The 18,132-nt window shown below is 39.1% G+C and overlaps 1 protein-coding gene across 2 annotated transcripts; it reads left to right on the top strand.

Annotated features, from left to right (window-relative positions):
• The first annotated feature begins 3,272 nt into the window (after positions 1–3,272).
• LOC145772139 (tRNA-dihydrouridine(20) synthase [NAD(P)+]-like) lies at positions 3,273–17,877 on the top strand. Of its 2 annotated transcripts, XM_082583979.1 has the most exons (14): positions 3,273–3,291; positions 3,686–3,817; positions 4,095–4,140; positions 6,423–6,517; positions 8,459–8,502; positions 9,351–9,411; positions 10,919–11,032; positions 12,551–12,708; positions 13,118–13,286; positions 13,673–13,794; positions 14,236–14,364; positions 14,890–14,980; positions 16,700–16,773; positions 17,724–17,877. In XM_082583979.1, exons 2-14 carry the CDS (start codon positions 3,686–3,688, stop codon positions 17,836–17,838), a joined length of 1,350 nt encoding a protein of 449 aa, XP_082440105.1. In that variant the 5' UTR covers positions 3,273–3,291; the 3' UTR covers positions 17,839–17,877. The 2 variants fall into 2 exon arrangements, with proteins under 2 accessions (XP_082440105.1, XP_082440106.1); XM_082583980.1 differs by lacking the exons at positions 3,273–3,291; positions 3,686–3,817 and having other exon boundaries at positions 4,104–4,140; positions 6,427–6,517.
• The last annotated feature ends 255 nt before the right edge of the window (positions 17,878–18,132 follow it).

Genomic DNA, 18,132 nt, shown 5'->3' with positions numbered 1-18,132 from the left:
CCCCTGCTTTAGACCAATAGAGCCCCACACATTCAAGTTTTGGAGCAGTCGTACCATACCTTACCAACTCACCACAGAGAAAGAATGTATCCTTCCCACCCATGGTGACGTCACAGCGAGGTTGCCGTTTTTATTTTCGCAATTGAATGAGTGCCAGATTTGCCGAAAGTGAACGAAAGTTTGTAAGCGTGTAACTTAGTAGCCTGTTGATATTTTTTACGATTTACTAGTCAGGGAAGTTTGTTAGTGTCATCTCTTTGGTATCTTAGATAAATTTAGCAAGTTTATTTTCCTGTCAGAGGCACTTTAATATCAATCGTCAACTCAAACCAGACGAGAGACCACGCGATGAGAAACTTTAAGATCACGTTGGTGATAAAATGTGTTACCTCACCACATTTAAGAATTAAAAGGGGTGGATCAACTAACCCAGTGGCTCAACTAACCCGAGCTTCCCCTACGCCTTCCTACGTACACCTGACCCACGCTGCAGCCGACGGCAATGTCTGTTTCGGGTTGTCTACTCTACTTATGACTTAAATTTGGTAGCCTACTGTTCCCGACAATTTTCACCAAATCAAACGTCATATAAAAACCGTTCAAGTCTACTGAATATTACGTCATGGAAATTCCTAAAACATGAGCCAAAATTGCACCAGCGTTAATAAGACTTGTGTCAGACCTGTTTAAATCTGTTTGGACCTGTTTGGGCCTGTTTAAACATGAATGCATTGGTTCACTAGCTCGAACACCTGTTGAATGACTTCATAATTGTTTTTCATTATTGCGTCACAGTACTGCATACGTGAATTTGAGATATTGCTATCTATTCTGGTCATTCGTAAAATGATTGTTTGAAAGTTGGCCGCACATTTAACTGTTGGCTTAGTGCTTGCTAGCTGGACAAAGGTTCCGTCTTTTATCCAAGTAATCTGTTCTGTAGTGACAGTTTTCAGTGGTGTACGCGTTGCACCCCCTCGTTTTCGGTAGCCGTGGGCTAATTTTTACAGAAATACACTTTTTGAAAAGAAGTTCAAGTGTGTGTTTCTTCGGTCATTATATGCAGACGAAAGGATCCGGGAACTTTAAGTTACAATTTTCCCACGAAGAAATTATGGTTTACCGCTGTGACCACCTACTCGAAATCGATCAATGGGCAGAGGCAATTATCGTAAAGTTTCTTGCCCAGAGAAACAACAGCAAGTGCGGGTGGCTGGAGTCGAACACACAGGCTCTCGACTGCGAGCCCAACGCGCTAACCACTCGGCCACTGCTGCCGACAAATATGAGCAAGAAAACTGAAAATGTAAAAAAAAGAGGACATTTGAGCATTTTTGGGTGTCCTCGGAGGAGGACAATTTATTTTTCTTCAAAAAAGAGGATAAATCCTCTTAAAAGAGGACATATAGTAGCCCCACGTTTAGCCTATGGTAGCCTGTACAATTCTGCACAGTTCACCCAGTTCAAAATATAGGCTACAGAGATATTAGTGACCAGTGGGACACTTTACAAGTGGTGAACGTAAATAACTGAAACTTTACATGTGGAATCGAGGTAGGCCTAGCCTACTGGTCAATATCGCTTAGAGTAGTTTGATGATGAAGTTTTTTGTAGTTTCAGCATGATTTCAAAAAGAGTTTTTTCACTTGTTGAAGTAAGCAGGAGTCAGATTTCTTTATGTTTTTAATTTAAAAGCAACAGTGTATGAGCTAATTTTTAGATTGACTTAACCCCTATAACTTGTAGCCTACTTCCATTAAGCTAAAACTGCAAAGATTTTTTTTTTCAAGTTTTGGACTAAGAGGCAAAAATATTTCAAAATAGGGTTTATAGGCACCATCAGTGGCATGTCACAGTACAGTAATACGGAAAATTTATGTTAGCCTACCGATGTTTTACGAAAAACCAAAATAAAAATAAATAATCCAATTCGGTAAACCTATATTACGTTGAAAAAAGTAGTAGACAAACAAACAGACAATGGCATGACGATCCAGTCCAAGATATTGATACAAAGTAACTGGTTCGAACACATGGCCACCGATTCACGAATGTTAATAGCCTAGTGTTGTCAACCGCGCAGTGTACGCGGCCGCGCAGAAAAAAGTTAGGATATGAACAAAATTTGGTCTGTCCTCATTTTAAAAATAACATGTGCTTGTCTGGCAACACCATTTTTTAAATATGAATGTTTGATCTGGCAACGCTGCTATTTCTAACAAGAATAAAGTTTCAGTTTTGCTACTTGAGTCGCTTGTTTTTTTGTTTTGTTTATCCTATCCAGGCTTACATCCGGTGGTTGAGGATTTTAGATTAAGTGGACGGAAAGGCAAGGATAAGAAGCTTCAAGATCAAGCGGCGCTGGTTCGACTCTCGGGGTGTGCGCTTGAGCAACGCATGTTAAGGACTGCTCTCCATTCAGCGGCATCTAATGGATGGAATAGTTCTCCAGCAACAAGACTTCAACAATCGGAAACTTCACTAGCTGTTCAATCTTGGTGACCGGGCCTGCGTCAGTGATTCAAAGCCTCTACAAGTCTGCGAAACTGCCAGGATTAAACTCTGCAAGAAGTTTTCCCAGTCCGAGGATAAAAATTCAATCAATCAATTGTGAAAGGTTTTAAATAGTTTTCAGCAACATTATTCCATTCAAAGGCAAAGCCTTTATTATTTTTTTTGAAGACATTCAGGTAATTAAAAGTTTTAGGGTACTAAGTTATTATAGGTTTGTGGCAAGAATATACATGTAGCTAATTAAAAAGTGATTTTTGTGTGATCTAAAGATGTTTCAGATGACAGCAATGTTAACTGTGAAATGTGATGTCAGGTGTTCAAAGGTTGGAAGCATGTCATGTGCATACATCAGAATAAAAGAAGTTACATAGAAAAATTTCAGCAAGTCTACTTAAAGTACATGAAATCATTTGTGCTATCAAAGACGGAAAATAAGTGCTGTAAAGTTACCGTACTCAGTAGCGTACTCACCTACTGGAATATGGTATACTGGTATATATGTATTCACACATTTCAATTCTGTCAAATTTTCCATGCGCTGGTGCAAGCACCTTGTATATAGTACCGGTATACGGGCACAGACATTTCCAGGTGTTTTGCTGTGCAATGTGAGGGCAGAGAATTGCACTGCCCAAATTATACACAAAAACAGTTGCAAACAAACAAGACAGGGCGCCAGGAGGCCTCGAAAAAATGCAAGGTCATTGAGCCTAGGAAACATTATGATTTTGTGGCAACATAGATTGTGGTCAGTCAGGTCAAAGTTGATAATGGAAGGTAAAACAGTAAAATGTTATAATGGATGAAAAATTTTTTGCTCAGAGGACCGTTTTACCTTGAACGTATGGGCTAATTCTTGATGGTCATGGCAAAAATCTTCAGATATAATATATTATATATCATATCATATATATTATATACACATGTCTGTGGTCGTGAAAGAGTTAATATATATATACTGCATATCCTATGTAATACTCTCTTGTTTTTTGCGGTTGTGCCAGCTATAGACATAGCTAACTGCTTTAGTGTTATAGGTTTTGAGTAAAGGATAAAGTAAGTTTACAGAAATCAGACTTCTGGTTGCAAATATATTATATATTTTTGTTTATTTTGCTATCTTAGTCTTATATATATTATATATGTTAAATAACTGGTGTTGGTTTTGTAGATGGAAGTTATTGACAACACAGTTCAATTAAACTATGAAAATAAAAATATATTGGCACCAATGGTACGAGTTGGCCGACTACCAACAAGACTTCTTGCCCTCAAATACGGTGCTGACATTGTTTATAGTGAGGTAAGCTTGTTGGATTGGTTGGGATTTGTTTTTTGCACTTGTTCTATATTTTGTTTTTTGCACAATGTCCACTGGCCAATTTTTGAATTGCCATTTGTGATGCTGCCATATATGTAATATTCATTGATCGTATTTATTAAACACTTATTTATATCTCCATTAGCTGATGATACTTGTATGCCTTTTCAAGTTGTTGAATTATTAAGTAGTAAAGTTGACAACTTGCAACTAGCCTATATTAGCTAACATTAAACAAACCTTTTTTTGTGTTTTTAAGGAAATCATCGATCATAGATTTATAGGTTGCAAAAGGGTTGTAAATGGTGAGTACGTTTAAGTTATGTATATATGTTTGATTGATTGGTATTTATGACCAGTATAATATTATATATATACCGGTATATATCCCAATTGTTTTATTTCGACCAAATATCGTACCTAGTGAGATGCTTCTGATTAGCTTTATAAAACAAAATTTATTGGCAATTTTTGTAATACTGTATAACAGTGGTTCCCAAAGTATGGGTCGCGACCCAAACATGGGTCGCGAAGGGTCAGAAAATGGGTCGTGCAGAGACGATATAAATCTGCCAAAATGGGACTGTCGTAAATTAATTTATAAAGAAACTTTTTTTTCTTCTATTGAGTTGTTTTAATCCCAACATCGACAGTATTATTGCATCTTACACTTTTCTTTGGCTTCTCTTCTATCAAAATCAATTATGGCCAACAGTTTTACCGGCATTCAAGTCACTTCCTTCAAAAAATCACGTTAAATGTAGATTATTCTCTAAGTTGACAATTTAAGATTTCTGAACTATTTTTTTAATTTGAAGTTAATTTTTATCTGCGACCCTGGTTGCAGGGAAGCCGCTACGTAGGCTGTGTTATAAAATGTTGTCAAACGAATACTTAAAGAAGAACAAGAAGAGACATCCGACATGTGCAAAAAAAATGAGCGTAGGCTATTTTTAAGCACCAAGAAGAGGCACTGAAGCCAAGCCGGTTTGACTCTCCAACGAATCCAGCACTTTTACTTAGCCTCTGAGCAAGACGAGCTACAGTACACCACCCTACAACTGGTTGTCTGTGTCTTGTTTATAGCAGGCATTTAAGTAATCGGGAATCCCAGCATCAAATGTCTGTTTCGCTAAAAGGAAATCCTTTACTATATACTGCAAACCCAACTTACCTTGAGCAAAACTTGACCGGCAGTTGACCTACAGACCCCACATCGAGTCACTCCGTGCCAAGGTTACCTCGAGAAATAACCTCTTGAGAAGCCTTGCAGGAACAGGATGGGGAGCCCGAGCATCAACCTTGCGTACAAGTGCACTAGCCTTGGTCTACAGCTCAGCCGAATATGCCACAGCTGTGTGGAACCGGAACGGCCCGTTTCGGTGAGTCCGATGGCTGTCTCCGCCCCACACCTACTGCTTATCTATCAACTTTGGCTGGCATTGCTCCTGCTCATGTCCGTAGGGAAGAAGCCTCTCACAAACTGGCTTTGCATGCAAGACTCGATCCTCAACACCTTCTCCACAGTCACTCCCAAAGATATGGACCAGTCAGACCTCAACGCCTGTCATCAAGGCGCCCATTTCATCGACATGCTACACAGCTTGTGGATAAGAACTTCAGCTGCATGGAGACATGGGCCCAGGAATGGAACGAGTTGCCACTTATCCCTCCCCAGTTTTCAGTTATACCAGCACTTTCCAATTTCCATCCCTCCTGGAGCAGACCTCTCAAGAAAGGCATGGGTCACATTGAACAGGATCAGATGTGACGTTGGCTGCACTGGAGCTAATCTGTTTAGGTGGGGGTTGCACAATACGCCGATATGTGTCTGCGGAGCGGTAGAACAAACAATGCAACACATACTCTACAAATGTCCCATCTTACGGCCCCCCAAGTGGAATCATCGTTATTCGACAACTGGACCCAACTACCGTATCATGGCTGCACGATGAGGCATTGCCAATCTAAGCTACTACAAGTCAAACGAGAGAAGAGAAGAAGAAGAAAGCCAGGCAAACATTGCAAAAACAGTATAGACTGCTGAAATTGTTTATACAGATTGTCTGCGTCATGGGTCGCGAGATGTTCACCAAACTCATATTTGGGTCGCGCTCAAAAAAGTTTGGGAACCACTGCTGTATAAGGACACATTTTAACAAACTGGCTATATTTACAGCACTGGTTTCCATAGTTGCGATAAAAAAGCATTGTTTTGTGGCAAATGTTGTCAGGGTTAAAGGGGCTGTTCTCTGCTTGGGGCTCCAAAATTTCCCAAATCACAAGTTTTTGTCTTCCAACACCTATATATTTCTCAAATTAAGAAAGAATTTTGTAACTGGCAACACTAGTGCCATAGGTACAGCCACATCCTTTTTTAATAATATTTTTCAAGAAAATTTCTTTTTAGTTGAATATTTGTACTACGTGCTTCTTATAAATTTGGTGTTGCATACCAATGATAGATCATTTTTTGTAAGACTTACGATACATTCGGTGTGTGAATGCATTTTAAAAAACTTTTCAATAACTAAAGACTTTTTTCTTTCACTTTTTTTATAAGTTTTCTAAACCATGTTTTGTTTAGAAAGACACCAGACTATTGACTTTATTAATGAAAAAGATAATCGTCCTATGTTCCGAACGTGCACATCTGAACGAAACAAAGTTGTCTTGCAATTGGTAAGTGACATTAATCCCAAATATACATATATACTAATCATAATTGTGTGCATTTTTTATGCCAACAAAAACAAACCTTGGGAGTAGAGATGTACCGATACCAATATTTTGGCCGATACCGATCCCGATACCGATATCACTTTTTTAGGCCGATACCGATACTGATACCGATATTTTGGCCGATACTTTGGTGTTACAAAAAGAAGCAATTTTGGTATTTGCAAGGAATTATATCAAATGCTAAGTTTTACCTTATTTGCGTAAAACTATTAAAAAAAGCTTTCAATTGGCATAATTTATTAAAGATTCAAGAATCCAATCTCAACCACATTGTTGTGTCATAATAGTAGGTTTTTGTAATGAAAGGCCATCGTAATTGAGGACTGGGGTATAAGGGAAGAAACATTGCATCATAATTGGGGTTTCTTGAAAATTAATAAAGTGTTTGCGCAAACTCTCCAAATACGCTATCATAATTGATAAGATGTAAAATATAAACCAAGTGATTTGTGTAGTCGTACAAAAATTATTCGACAAGTAATGTGCAACCTAAGGGCGCTTGTCGTTTGGGTGAAAAGCTTTTGCTAGGCCAAGACCACCCAGGCAGCAAAAATGTACAACTCTGCATCGCCCCCACGTTGCCAAACGTCCAAAAAACCCATGCAACCCGGCCGACCTCAGTAAGCCGGCACCACCAGTCCACGATCTAACTTTCACCCCTCGCCGCAACAAACCCATCAAGCCCAAACAATGTCATGGCAGAATAAGCAGGCTCAAAATGAAAGCAATGGGACCACGAATCCCCACCAAACCAATCAAAATGGTCCCACTGCACCTAAGACGACAACCCCACCGCAAAGAAAGGAGCGCTCCCCCCGGCCACCAGCACAAGGCCGAGCACTCACCAGCACAGCGATTCGCCAATCACAACGGTGCAGCTTCCACACCAGCCACTTCAATCCTTGTCGATGTCAATTCTTGCTACAAAACGGCTGCTGAGAAACATATAGTTGATTGGATAGTGTAAATGGCTAGCGTGGAAGCCACACTGTAGTGGCCAGCGAACCGCAACAGCTCGCTGCACCAGTGAGTGCTCAGCCCCGTGCCGACAGCCCAGGCGCAACAAGACCATTTATTGATCAGCCCAGCGAGGACCCGCAGTCCCACCGCCCCCACCCCGAGCCCACCCACTCCGCCATGACATTGCCCAAGCCCGGCGAGTCCACCACAACGAAAGGTGGAAACCAAATCACAAACTGACAGAACCAGCCCACCAAAAACAACCAAGCCACATGGCTCCCTCAAACGCCCAGCAACGCAAAAACGATGCAAAATTATACATTTCTGCAACCTGGGTAGTATTGGCCTGGTTTTATCCTCTGCTGAGAGTAAAAAAGAAACACAAATGATAAATATTGAAGAAATTGAGTCTCCTTCACAACTTAAGAATCGAACAACGCAAAACTGCTGAAACAAAACGTTTTGTTTGAGTGAAAGAATCACTGTAAGCAAACAATGCCAAAAAGTGCGCGCATGAAGTCATGGGAGTGTGACTGTGTGAGGTATCAAAAATTTGAACAGGTTGTTATTTTTCTACATCAATGTGACGTTAGTTACTACTTTAAAAAATCTATATCTTTGCTTCTGCAGAAAATCCACAGCAAACGCCTTTTTTCTACATGTTTAGTATCGGCCACAGTATCGGCCAAATTTTGCCGATACCGATACTCAAAAACTGGCCGATATCACCGATACCGATGCCGATACCGATATATCGGTACATCTCTACTTGGGAGATTAACTTCTCACAGTTCAGGCTATATTATATAGGCTATTCATCAATTTCAGATTATGTTGAGTGGCTCCAGACTTTCTCTTTCAACACCAGTTATAGATATTGCTTTTTGGCATGAACTTTATATGAGCATTATTATTTTGCAGGGTACTGCTAATGCTGACAGGGCATTAAAAGCTGCAAGACTTGTGTAAGTCATTTATCCTGGGTTTTTTTTTCGGTCATTGACCAATTTTTTAGCAAAATGTCCGAAAAAAAAAACATAGTCAATTCGGTCAAAATGTCCGAAATAATATATAGTCAATTCGGTCAAAATGTCCGAAAAAAAGAATGTTGTAGCTAGTCAGGAAGTGCAAGATTTGGTTTGTATCAGCAACTTGAACGAAAATATTTTCATCAGAAAAAATGACCGAAATAAATAAAAAATGACCGAATTTTTTCAAGTCATTTCGGACAAATGACCGAAATATCTTAGCGAAAAAAAACAGCATTTATCACATACATATAATATAACATATTAACATATGTGATCAGTACATATAGACTCAACTCACTCAATTTTGTAACAGCAGTGTAAAAGGGAACAATAAAGAATGCTTTAAACGCCTTTCTTGGTGGAAAATGTATAAATGATGTAAATATCACATGTCTAAATCAATATTATAGCATACTTTAAAATAAAAATGATCAATTAGGTAGTCAAGGAAATGAAATATCTTCTGACCGGTGTCAAACCCACAACAATGCTTGATATGAACGACTTGGTTACCTACATGTCTTGTAATACAAACGAATTTATTTTCACACTGTGAGTTAGTTCAATTATAAACAGCTAAAAATGAGCATAAACAGTTAAGAGTAGATTCTATTCTTTGAAAGCTCAACTGAAGATGATCTGGCTGATACCTGATTGAAATCGATTTTTAGCTGTTTGTGATTGAACTGACTCGTGTGAAAATAAATTCGTTTGTATTTCAATTACGTAGTATCACAAAATCTCAAGAAATCACTGATCCACATATTTTATCATATCAACAGAGAAAATGATGTTGCTGGAATTGATGTCAACATGGGCTGTCCAAAAGAATATTCAACAAAGGTATATTTGTTTGTGACTTTTATTTTGGGAATTAAAAGTTATTTGTTGCTGATATCAAATTGCATTTGGGTGTTGTAAGTTAATGTTTTATTGTCTGCTTTATTACTGACATAGACATTAAGACTATATATATTGTTGTTTAAACATTATAAGCAAATATATATATACAGTCAGGCGCGGATCTAGGAGTTTTTTTCGGGGGGGGGCCAGAAAATTTGAAAATCAATTAAACAGAAAGAAAAAGATAAAACAGATATTAACAATGATACTACGACAGTAGCGTAGCCAGGAATTTTGAAAGGGGGGGTTTTTACGGCCGGCGGGCGAAGCCCGTCGGCGTCTTCGCCAAATGCGACACCCAGCGGCGGGGGTCTGGGGGGCAGCCCCCAGAAAATTTTGAAAAATTGCTTTGAATTTGGTGCATTCTGGGAGCATTTTCAACAAAAATGTGGGTATAAATATTCCTGTAAAATGGTGATAAGATCATGTTTTCTTCGGATTTTTCGGTAATAAACCTAAGTCTCTATGTTTTCTTGTTGCTAATTCCTGGCTGAGATATTTAAATGTTTGGTATTGGCAAAACTCGCTCTTTTAATGCAGTTTCGTTTAAAATTAGGAAAACTTTATTTTAGAGAAACAGAGACTGAAAGCATTATTCTCAATATCGTGATGTCACACGCGTGCCAAAGGGGGAGGGAGTTGTAACCCCCCCCCCTCCCCTTGGCTACGCCACTATACTACGACATATACGATATGCCATAAAATAAAATATACATTAAAAGAAACAGCCATTTCATCAATTGTGAATGTTTGAAAAATACATTTTGCTTGAATAAAAATTGCTAAGCATGCAAAGTAAACTTGAAATCTGGTTTAAAACCCTGTATGCAGTGTCCATGACCAATTGGATGTTTGTATGTTTGCAAGCATAGACGGCAATTGATTGAAATTATAATGAAGGCTAAAAACTATAAAACAGCCATTCAAGGTTTCAGATTGTTTCAACTGACGTCATTTGGTTCAGCATTGGTTTCAGTTCCAACAAATGTTGCTATTAAAATGCATTTACAGTTGTATAACGGAATAAAGGAGTCTGATCGATGGATGATTTTAACCATAATAATAACAAAAAATTACCCCCCCCCCTCCCAGATAAGTTAAGTCTGCCGTGGGACTAATATCAGTTGTGTAGACGCATATCAAACGATTTGATGCGGATACATAGAATTTCAACAATAATTCCTCGCAACATTTCGGGGGGGGCCCGGGCCCCCTGGCCCCCCCCCATAAATCCGCGCCTGTATACAGTTATACACGTATATACATACGTCTGATTTGATAAATTTGTTGTTGTAAATGAGATCTTGTAAAAGTGCCAGTAAAGTTTCTGTCTTTGTAGCATTTCCAATGAAAACTAAAATTTTAGGTTATTTATAATTAAAGTACGCCACATTTGTGCACACCAATGTACCTGTTCGTGTTATACACCTGCGTATTACCTTTTTAGGGTGGGATGGGTGCTGCTTTACTCCATAAACCAGAAACCGTTCGAGATATTCTTACAACATTAGTTAATGGGATTTCTATACCGGTTACGTGTAAGATCAGAATACTGCCAAATGTAAGTTCTTTTTAGTGACTTTTTACATTGCTATTATAGGTGTGTCCAGAGAGGCGTAAACCTCTGCCAAGTATTTTCATTTAAGCTTTAGTGCATCAATGTTTCCAACATAAAAGTGTATATCTGCATTTTATTTTTTGGTTTCTAAATCTTTGAATACTGAAAAGTTTGGGTGTTCATCAGGACAATTATCGTTTCTACACTAGGCTAGTTGCTACGTTCATCTGATGAAATTGAAAGTAAAATTACGTTTCGCGCACCATGACAATGCGCATTCTCAGAGCGAATAACATAGCCTACACAATAAAAAAATTCTGTGAAAGGTAAAAATGCTGATGCAATGTTTGTTATTCTGATTTTGGCTTACACACTGTGTAATTTCATTAAGACAAATGTAGGGGTGTTCAATTTCGATTATTTGAATATTCGAAATTCAATTTATTTTCGATTTCCGAATTTCGAATATCACAACTATTCACCACACTGCAAAATTTGATTTTATTGAAAAAAACGACATGAAAATTCGCTAGAAAACGCGAAAAAAAGCCATGAAAATTTGCGAAAAAAGAACACAATATAACGTCTACAGCTCCAGGCCCATGTTGGTGTTTATGAACACAAGCTGATCGACATGGTCACCCGTCAGTCGGGATCTCAGCTTCGTGACGGTCAGGCCAGCTTTTGAAAACGATCGCTCCGCTGGAGCCGAGGTCGCTGGGATCTCAAACACTTCACGTTCATTTTCACAGCGAGCGATTCACTGCCGCGACATTTCACCTACTTCCCTATACACAGAAATATGCGTGGAGGCCTGGCCCCCACGCAGGCCTGTAGCCATGGGGGGCCTTACCCCCCTGAAAAAACTTTTGCCCCTCCCCTTGGCAAAATCTCAACATTCTCGAGCAACAGCTACAATTATAATGATTTTGCCCATTTAAATTTTTTCGCCTCCCACCCCCTAAAAAAAGTTGCCCCCCCCCCCCCTTGCTCGGCGGTCTGGCTACAGCCCTGCCCCCACGGCTTAGGCGCGTATAAATTCGGTAAAAAATGGATAAAAATGCGACAAAGCTCAGCCTACACTTTCTGCTATTGAACAACCTAGCTATCTTCATCTTTGAGAGAAATTTGGCATTAAAAATGCCAACCTGGCATCCCTGGTGCAGGACCGGCCGTTGGACCCGCGAGAGCGTGTGATAGTCACGTGATCGACGATGCGCATGCGTCGAAGTCTTTTTTCGCTTGCAAAATGCGACAAGACAGATTTCGCGCCACTCGCGTTACTTTCAACCGCGTTCAGCCGAAAGGGCGGCCCTATAATTTCGAATATGTCCGATACGAAAAACGAATATCACCTTAATCGAAATCGAATCGAAATTGAACACCCCTAGACAAATGTTCCTTGAATAATTTCGCTTTTTGTCAGATGCCTTTTGAAAAAAATTGATTCAACAACAAAAGCAGCTGTTCCAGCTTGAAAATGCTTTTTCAATTTCATAGACAGATAATTTTCAATTTCAGTTTGAAGAAACTATTAAACTGGTGAAGATCATCGAATCTACTGGTGTTGCAGCACTTGCGGTGCATGGACGTTATAAAACCGAAAGACCGCGCCATCCAGTACACACCGATGTGATTCAAGCGATAACGAAAGCGGTCGACATTCCAATTATTGCAAAGCAAGTTAAAGTGTAGCATTCCTGATACTGTAGTTCTTTTGAGCTGACACTCTTGGTGTGGGTTACTATTGTTATGCTTGTGGCCACATCTTCAAACTTATACCTGGCGTTGAACGTCGCATCAATTGAATTTGAAACCAACCTTTGTGTCCACATTCATGCAGGAAAACCTGATGGGTGATTAAGTGTCCTGAAAAGTTAGTTGCGTGATTATCAGGAGTATCGATGCGTCGGTTCGACACCGCACAAGAGCATGCGACTGTGTCTTTGGCCGGACACTTAGACATGCCTGAAGGTAGACACAAAGATTGGCTTCCTTGCCTTTCCGTTCACTTAATCTAAATTTTCAACTCCCTAGTGCCTGGATACGACACAACAAAACAGATTATCTTATTGTCTACCGTTTCAGTGGTGGCTCTGAGGAATTTATCAAAACTTACGAAGATATTGAGAAATTCCGTCAACAGACCAATGCCTCGTCAGTTATGATTGCGAGAACAGCCGAGTTCAATTGCTCCATCTTTAGGAAGGAAGGTTTGCTACCAATGGAGCAAGTCATCGAAGATTATATAAAAATAGTAAGCTATCTCTGCATTATATATTTCTCTCTAATAAACATACAGTGTGGGCATTTCCGTAAAAAATCGAAAGAGGGGGTTTGACTGCGCACACCGCAAGACAACTTAGTTACAACAATATTTCCAATGTATATATTCTCAAGTGTAGTAGCCTACGCAGTTTTTAGACTTTTGCTATAGTAAATTCTCACAACAATCTTGCAACGTTAAAAATCATGAGGTTTATGAAATAACCAGCCGGCTTTGAAGTTTAAATTTGATTTTTTTTCTCAATTCTGAAAAAGAATTGACTACAAGTGATTGGTATTTTCTTTGGCTTACTGACAAAGCTGAAGTCATTTGTTTTATTACTTTTAAATGCTTCCCAATATGTTTTGTTCCACCAGGCAATTGACATTGACAACCACTACATCAACTGCAAATATTGTTTGCTGGAAGTTATGAAAGAGTGCCAGGAGACAGATAAAGGCCGGAAACTAAGGTCTGCAGTTTCTCTCCAAGAAATCAGGTTCGTATCTGTTATTCATTTTGCTATCAACTTTAGTGTTGAAAGTACATTGCGCCATGTAAGACACTTTGCTGCTAAAACTTTAGCGGTGACTTGTCTAAACTGCGAAGACATAAAAACATGGAAATTTGTTTGCTCAAAACTATTTGATGTTGAAAGCTGAGCCATAACAAAGTACAACTAATTTTGCATTTCTGGAAACAAATAGTGCCGGACTGTTGTGTTTGAATTGTTTATTTTTCTGCATAATTTACAATAGCCTACCTGGAAGCCAAAACCACTAAGTATTTGACTACACAATCTACGCAATAGAGATTGAGTTTCGCTTTTTATAATATCTACATTATGAAGTACACAATCTCTTTGTTGTAGGTAATGAAAAGTAAAGTTCTTCAAACTATTGTATTCAATATTGGCAACGCGTTTCTTTTATCGCTTTAGTGAAATCTTTGGCTTGAAAGAATATTATGCTTCGGTTAATCGAAAGCGTAGTGCTGATGGTGACGGTGAACCAGCGTCTAAAAAGCGCAAAGACAACGATGTTATTACCATGGATTTCACTTTAAAGAAGTAAGTGGATGCGTGTGATCTTTGAAACTGTGCAAATTTTTCCTTGCGATCTTTTTGAAAATATTTGGTTAGTATTCGTCACTTCATTTTCACATTGCGAACTTGCAATGTTTCAACAAAACAAACTTTTGACTCTTGGAAAACAGAACCGTCATACTATATTGCGTTATGGGTTTCCGAAATACATCATGTGGGTGGGTGTACGTCACGTAGAATGTCAGCAAGAAAATAGGGTCATGACATTTTAACAGTCCTAAATCACTACTGCTATCCATTTGTATGTCCTTCCACTATTAATTGATTGGATAAGTTGGTAATTTGTTTCTCGGCAGCCGATTGCAGCAAGAATTGACAGCGACAGACACCGTGTTTCGCCCACGAGACTGGGCTCGTCAGTATCGCATCACTAATTCATGCCACAGGAGTTTTCGACCACCACTTTGTGCTGATAGCCAGGCAGAACGTTCCCTTCTACACAAAGTTGTTAATTTATTGTGATTGTTAAGAGGTTTTTTCTTTCTTTAGGTGCGAGTTCAACTTAAAATCCCACAGCCCGAAGTCAAAGTTATTGGAATGGGCAAGAAAGGAAAACTTTCCTGGTCCTGTTTATGAAACGGTAAGTTTCACAGATCAAATAACTTTGCAATATCTTTAAATGGTGTTCGTACTGTATACCTGCAATCAATGGCGTGTAGGGGAAATCAATAGGGGAAAGCATTGGGGGTGATCCCTTCTTCAAAACTTTTGTTAGTTGACTAAATTTTAAATACTTGATTCGACTGGCTTGGGGTAGCAGCAGTCGAAAAACTCAAAATCTCACCAGAAATATAATCGTCTAAAAGCTAAACAGTAAACATAAGACTTTTTCCTTAAAAAAGAACTTTTGAAATCCCCCTTCCCCCCAAGCAAACTCTGCGTGCACTAATACATGCAGTATTGCGGATTTTGTTCGTCAGACGTAGGATTGAAGAAGTAAATTATTCTGCGTATGAAGAACCAGGGCTTTTTGCTAAGTTGGCTGTCGCTTTTAAGCATCCTCACAGGTTGTAGCATGAGAGTCGAAATAGCGGTACCCGGACATTTTGCCGAAAGGATATTTTGCCGAAGGACATTTTGCCTAAAGGACTAATTGCCGAAATTATACAAACGTACTATACGTATTAACATAACCTAATAACTAGGGCCATTTTTATATGACCTTAAAAAATCAATAATATGACTTTATTTTTTGGAAAATATGACTTTATATGACTTTATGTGAAAATCGTTTATTTTTACATGCGAACAACGTCACTCACGGAACTAACGAGTAAAACATACGCAACATAACAGTAATACACATCCATTTTTATTTTAAACCACTGTTGTAGTACAGTTTCATCATAGTGTGGAATGTTACAGTTTTTGAAGTTACGATTTGGACGTAAAATGACTTTAGTAAGGAAAATGATTGCTCCACAGACGCTGACGTGGGTTGACACTTCTGCAGTTTTGCATAAAGCGCTGGTGTAATGTCTTGTCTTTGTAGCTCCATAATTTGTTTCACATCGTTTTTGTCCAATCGCTTCTTAATGTAATTTTTGAGCTCAAGCGGATCTTTTCCGAAATCAAGGGCATTTAGATCAGCATGGGCCTCTTTGATGGTGTACGTACAACTTTCCATTTTGAGTATTAAGTTTGAAATATTGTTGTAGTGGAGGCATATTTCTGTTAACTGACTAGTCAACTTTGGATCGTTGACTGACCTTTTGACGCTCTTTACAATAACTCCTTCACCTTCTCATGCATTGACTATTTCTTTCACTTTAATGCAATGTGTGACCTCATAAAATATAGTTCTGTGACTGTAAGTGTTATGTAGGCTAATCCTACAGTTTGCCTTCGTTCAATCAGAAATTGCCTTACTTTCTTAGTGCTTAATTGCTTCACCGCTTAAATTGGTACTTTTTATTTAAAGTATACAACGGTATGACTTTATAACTCAAAAATATGACTATATAACTTAAAAAGCTGATTTATGACCTAACCAGGAAAATATGACTTTATATGACTTCATAACTTTCTTAATATACCTCATAGGGATGCGGTTTTTGCGTTAAAATTGATTTCACGACTTACTGATGCATAGAAAAAAATATGACTTTAATGACTTTAAATGGCCCTACTAATAACGCATAAACATCATTCACAAACAATTTGTCCTTTTGGCAAAATGTCTTTCGGCAAAATGTCCGCGCACGGAAATAGCGATTTGTTCTTAGTATATACCTCTGTCGCCGTGTAGATAATAACTAACTGGCAAAGACAAACCACTTACCTAACTCAACCTTTTCAGGTTTGTCGCGATTTCGACCGAAGATTTTTATCCACACTTCATTTCAACGGAAAAAAATATCAAACAACGTTTTGGTGAGTCATTATCTAAGCTCGGTTTAGTCCCCACTGACGGGGGTGGCCCATTCTTTTCTTGCAGCGATTGTCTTTACTCCTGTTCTTCATCTCGTAGTTATTGATTTTAATGTGAAACGATATCTTATGCACCTCAACACCGACAAGCGATTAATTGAGTGCAGCGCTGTGTTCCAAAGCTACTAGCGGGAAATTCAATCGCCCCACCATTGCAAATATTAGGCGACTAGAAACATTTGTTCAGGAAAAACATCCTTAGGCTACTTGTAAGCTGATGCATGTTTGGCCAGTGGTCCACCAAGGCTAACAGTGTGGAATTTCCTTTTTTTCTGTCTGCAAAGTATTCTTTTTACTAGGTGCCGCTAATGGGAGAGCTATCCCTAAAGTACGTAACCAAACTTCATGGTCCACGACATTAAGGCGCGAACAAAATGACGTGAGACAAAAAGGCGCAGAAAAAACGGCGCAGAGACAAAAAGGCGCAGAGGCAAAACGGCGCAGACAAAACGGCGCCAAAGTCAACGTAACAAGCTCAGAACCTTTTCCTTATTTTTTTACATGTTTTGGTCAATTCCTCTTTGTCATGAGTTGCCAAGGGTGGTGGGGGGGGGACTGGTATACCAGCTCCAAGAATCCTTATTCACACATAAACTTTCGTTATGGTTGCAGAGTATTATCGTTCTATACATTGACTTTTTGTCTCGCGCCGTTTTGTTCGCGCCCTAATGTCCTGCTTCGCAAACTTCATGAACAGTTTCTCACATCCTCGTGTCAGCAACCTTTTCATCACGCTAACGTTTTTTTCACACTGACTTCCTGCTGGAAAGCGGAACCTTCGGAACTAAATGCTCATATTTAAACAAAAACGTTCCACACAAGTTGTTTTTACAGTGAAAGTGGAACCCTTTGGCAGGATAAGACTTAACTAGTCTAATCGGCTATTGTTTCAGGGAGAGGAACAAACGGTTGGCAGAGCAGTCATCCGCCATTGTGTGTCTGCGGACCCTAGGAATCGATGACGGCAGGAAAAATACCGATGAATTAGGTAAAAAGGCGGTGGATTGATACCGTGGTTGGTGAATATTTTTAAATAAAAACAATCGTGATATACAGTGTATTGTATTCGAATTTTCTCCTGACCGTGCAGGAAAGACTAGATCGAATTTGTGTTAATGGCTAGCTTCGGGATTGTTTTAATACGACCAGGTATTCTCAAGACCTCAACATCTCTCTCAAGACGTTTAACTCATACAACGCCATATACCGGTCCTGACACCTCCTCCCCTAAAAGTACCCGTTTGGTTAAAATGTCAATCGCATCGCTTGTTCTGCATCTTACGAAGACAGGTTCAATCGGCT

This window comes from Aplidium turbinatum, chromosome 6, assembly GCF_918807975.1.
Source record: "Aplidium turbinatum chromosome 6, kaAplTurb1.1, whole genome shotgun sequence".
In the NCBI taxonomy this organism is placed as follows: domain Eukaryota; kingdom Metazoa; phylum Chordata; class Ascidiacea; order Aplousobranchia; family Polyclinidae; genus Aplidium; species Aplidium turbinatum.
This window is presented reverse-complemented; position numbering and strand designations above follow the sequence as displayed.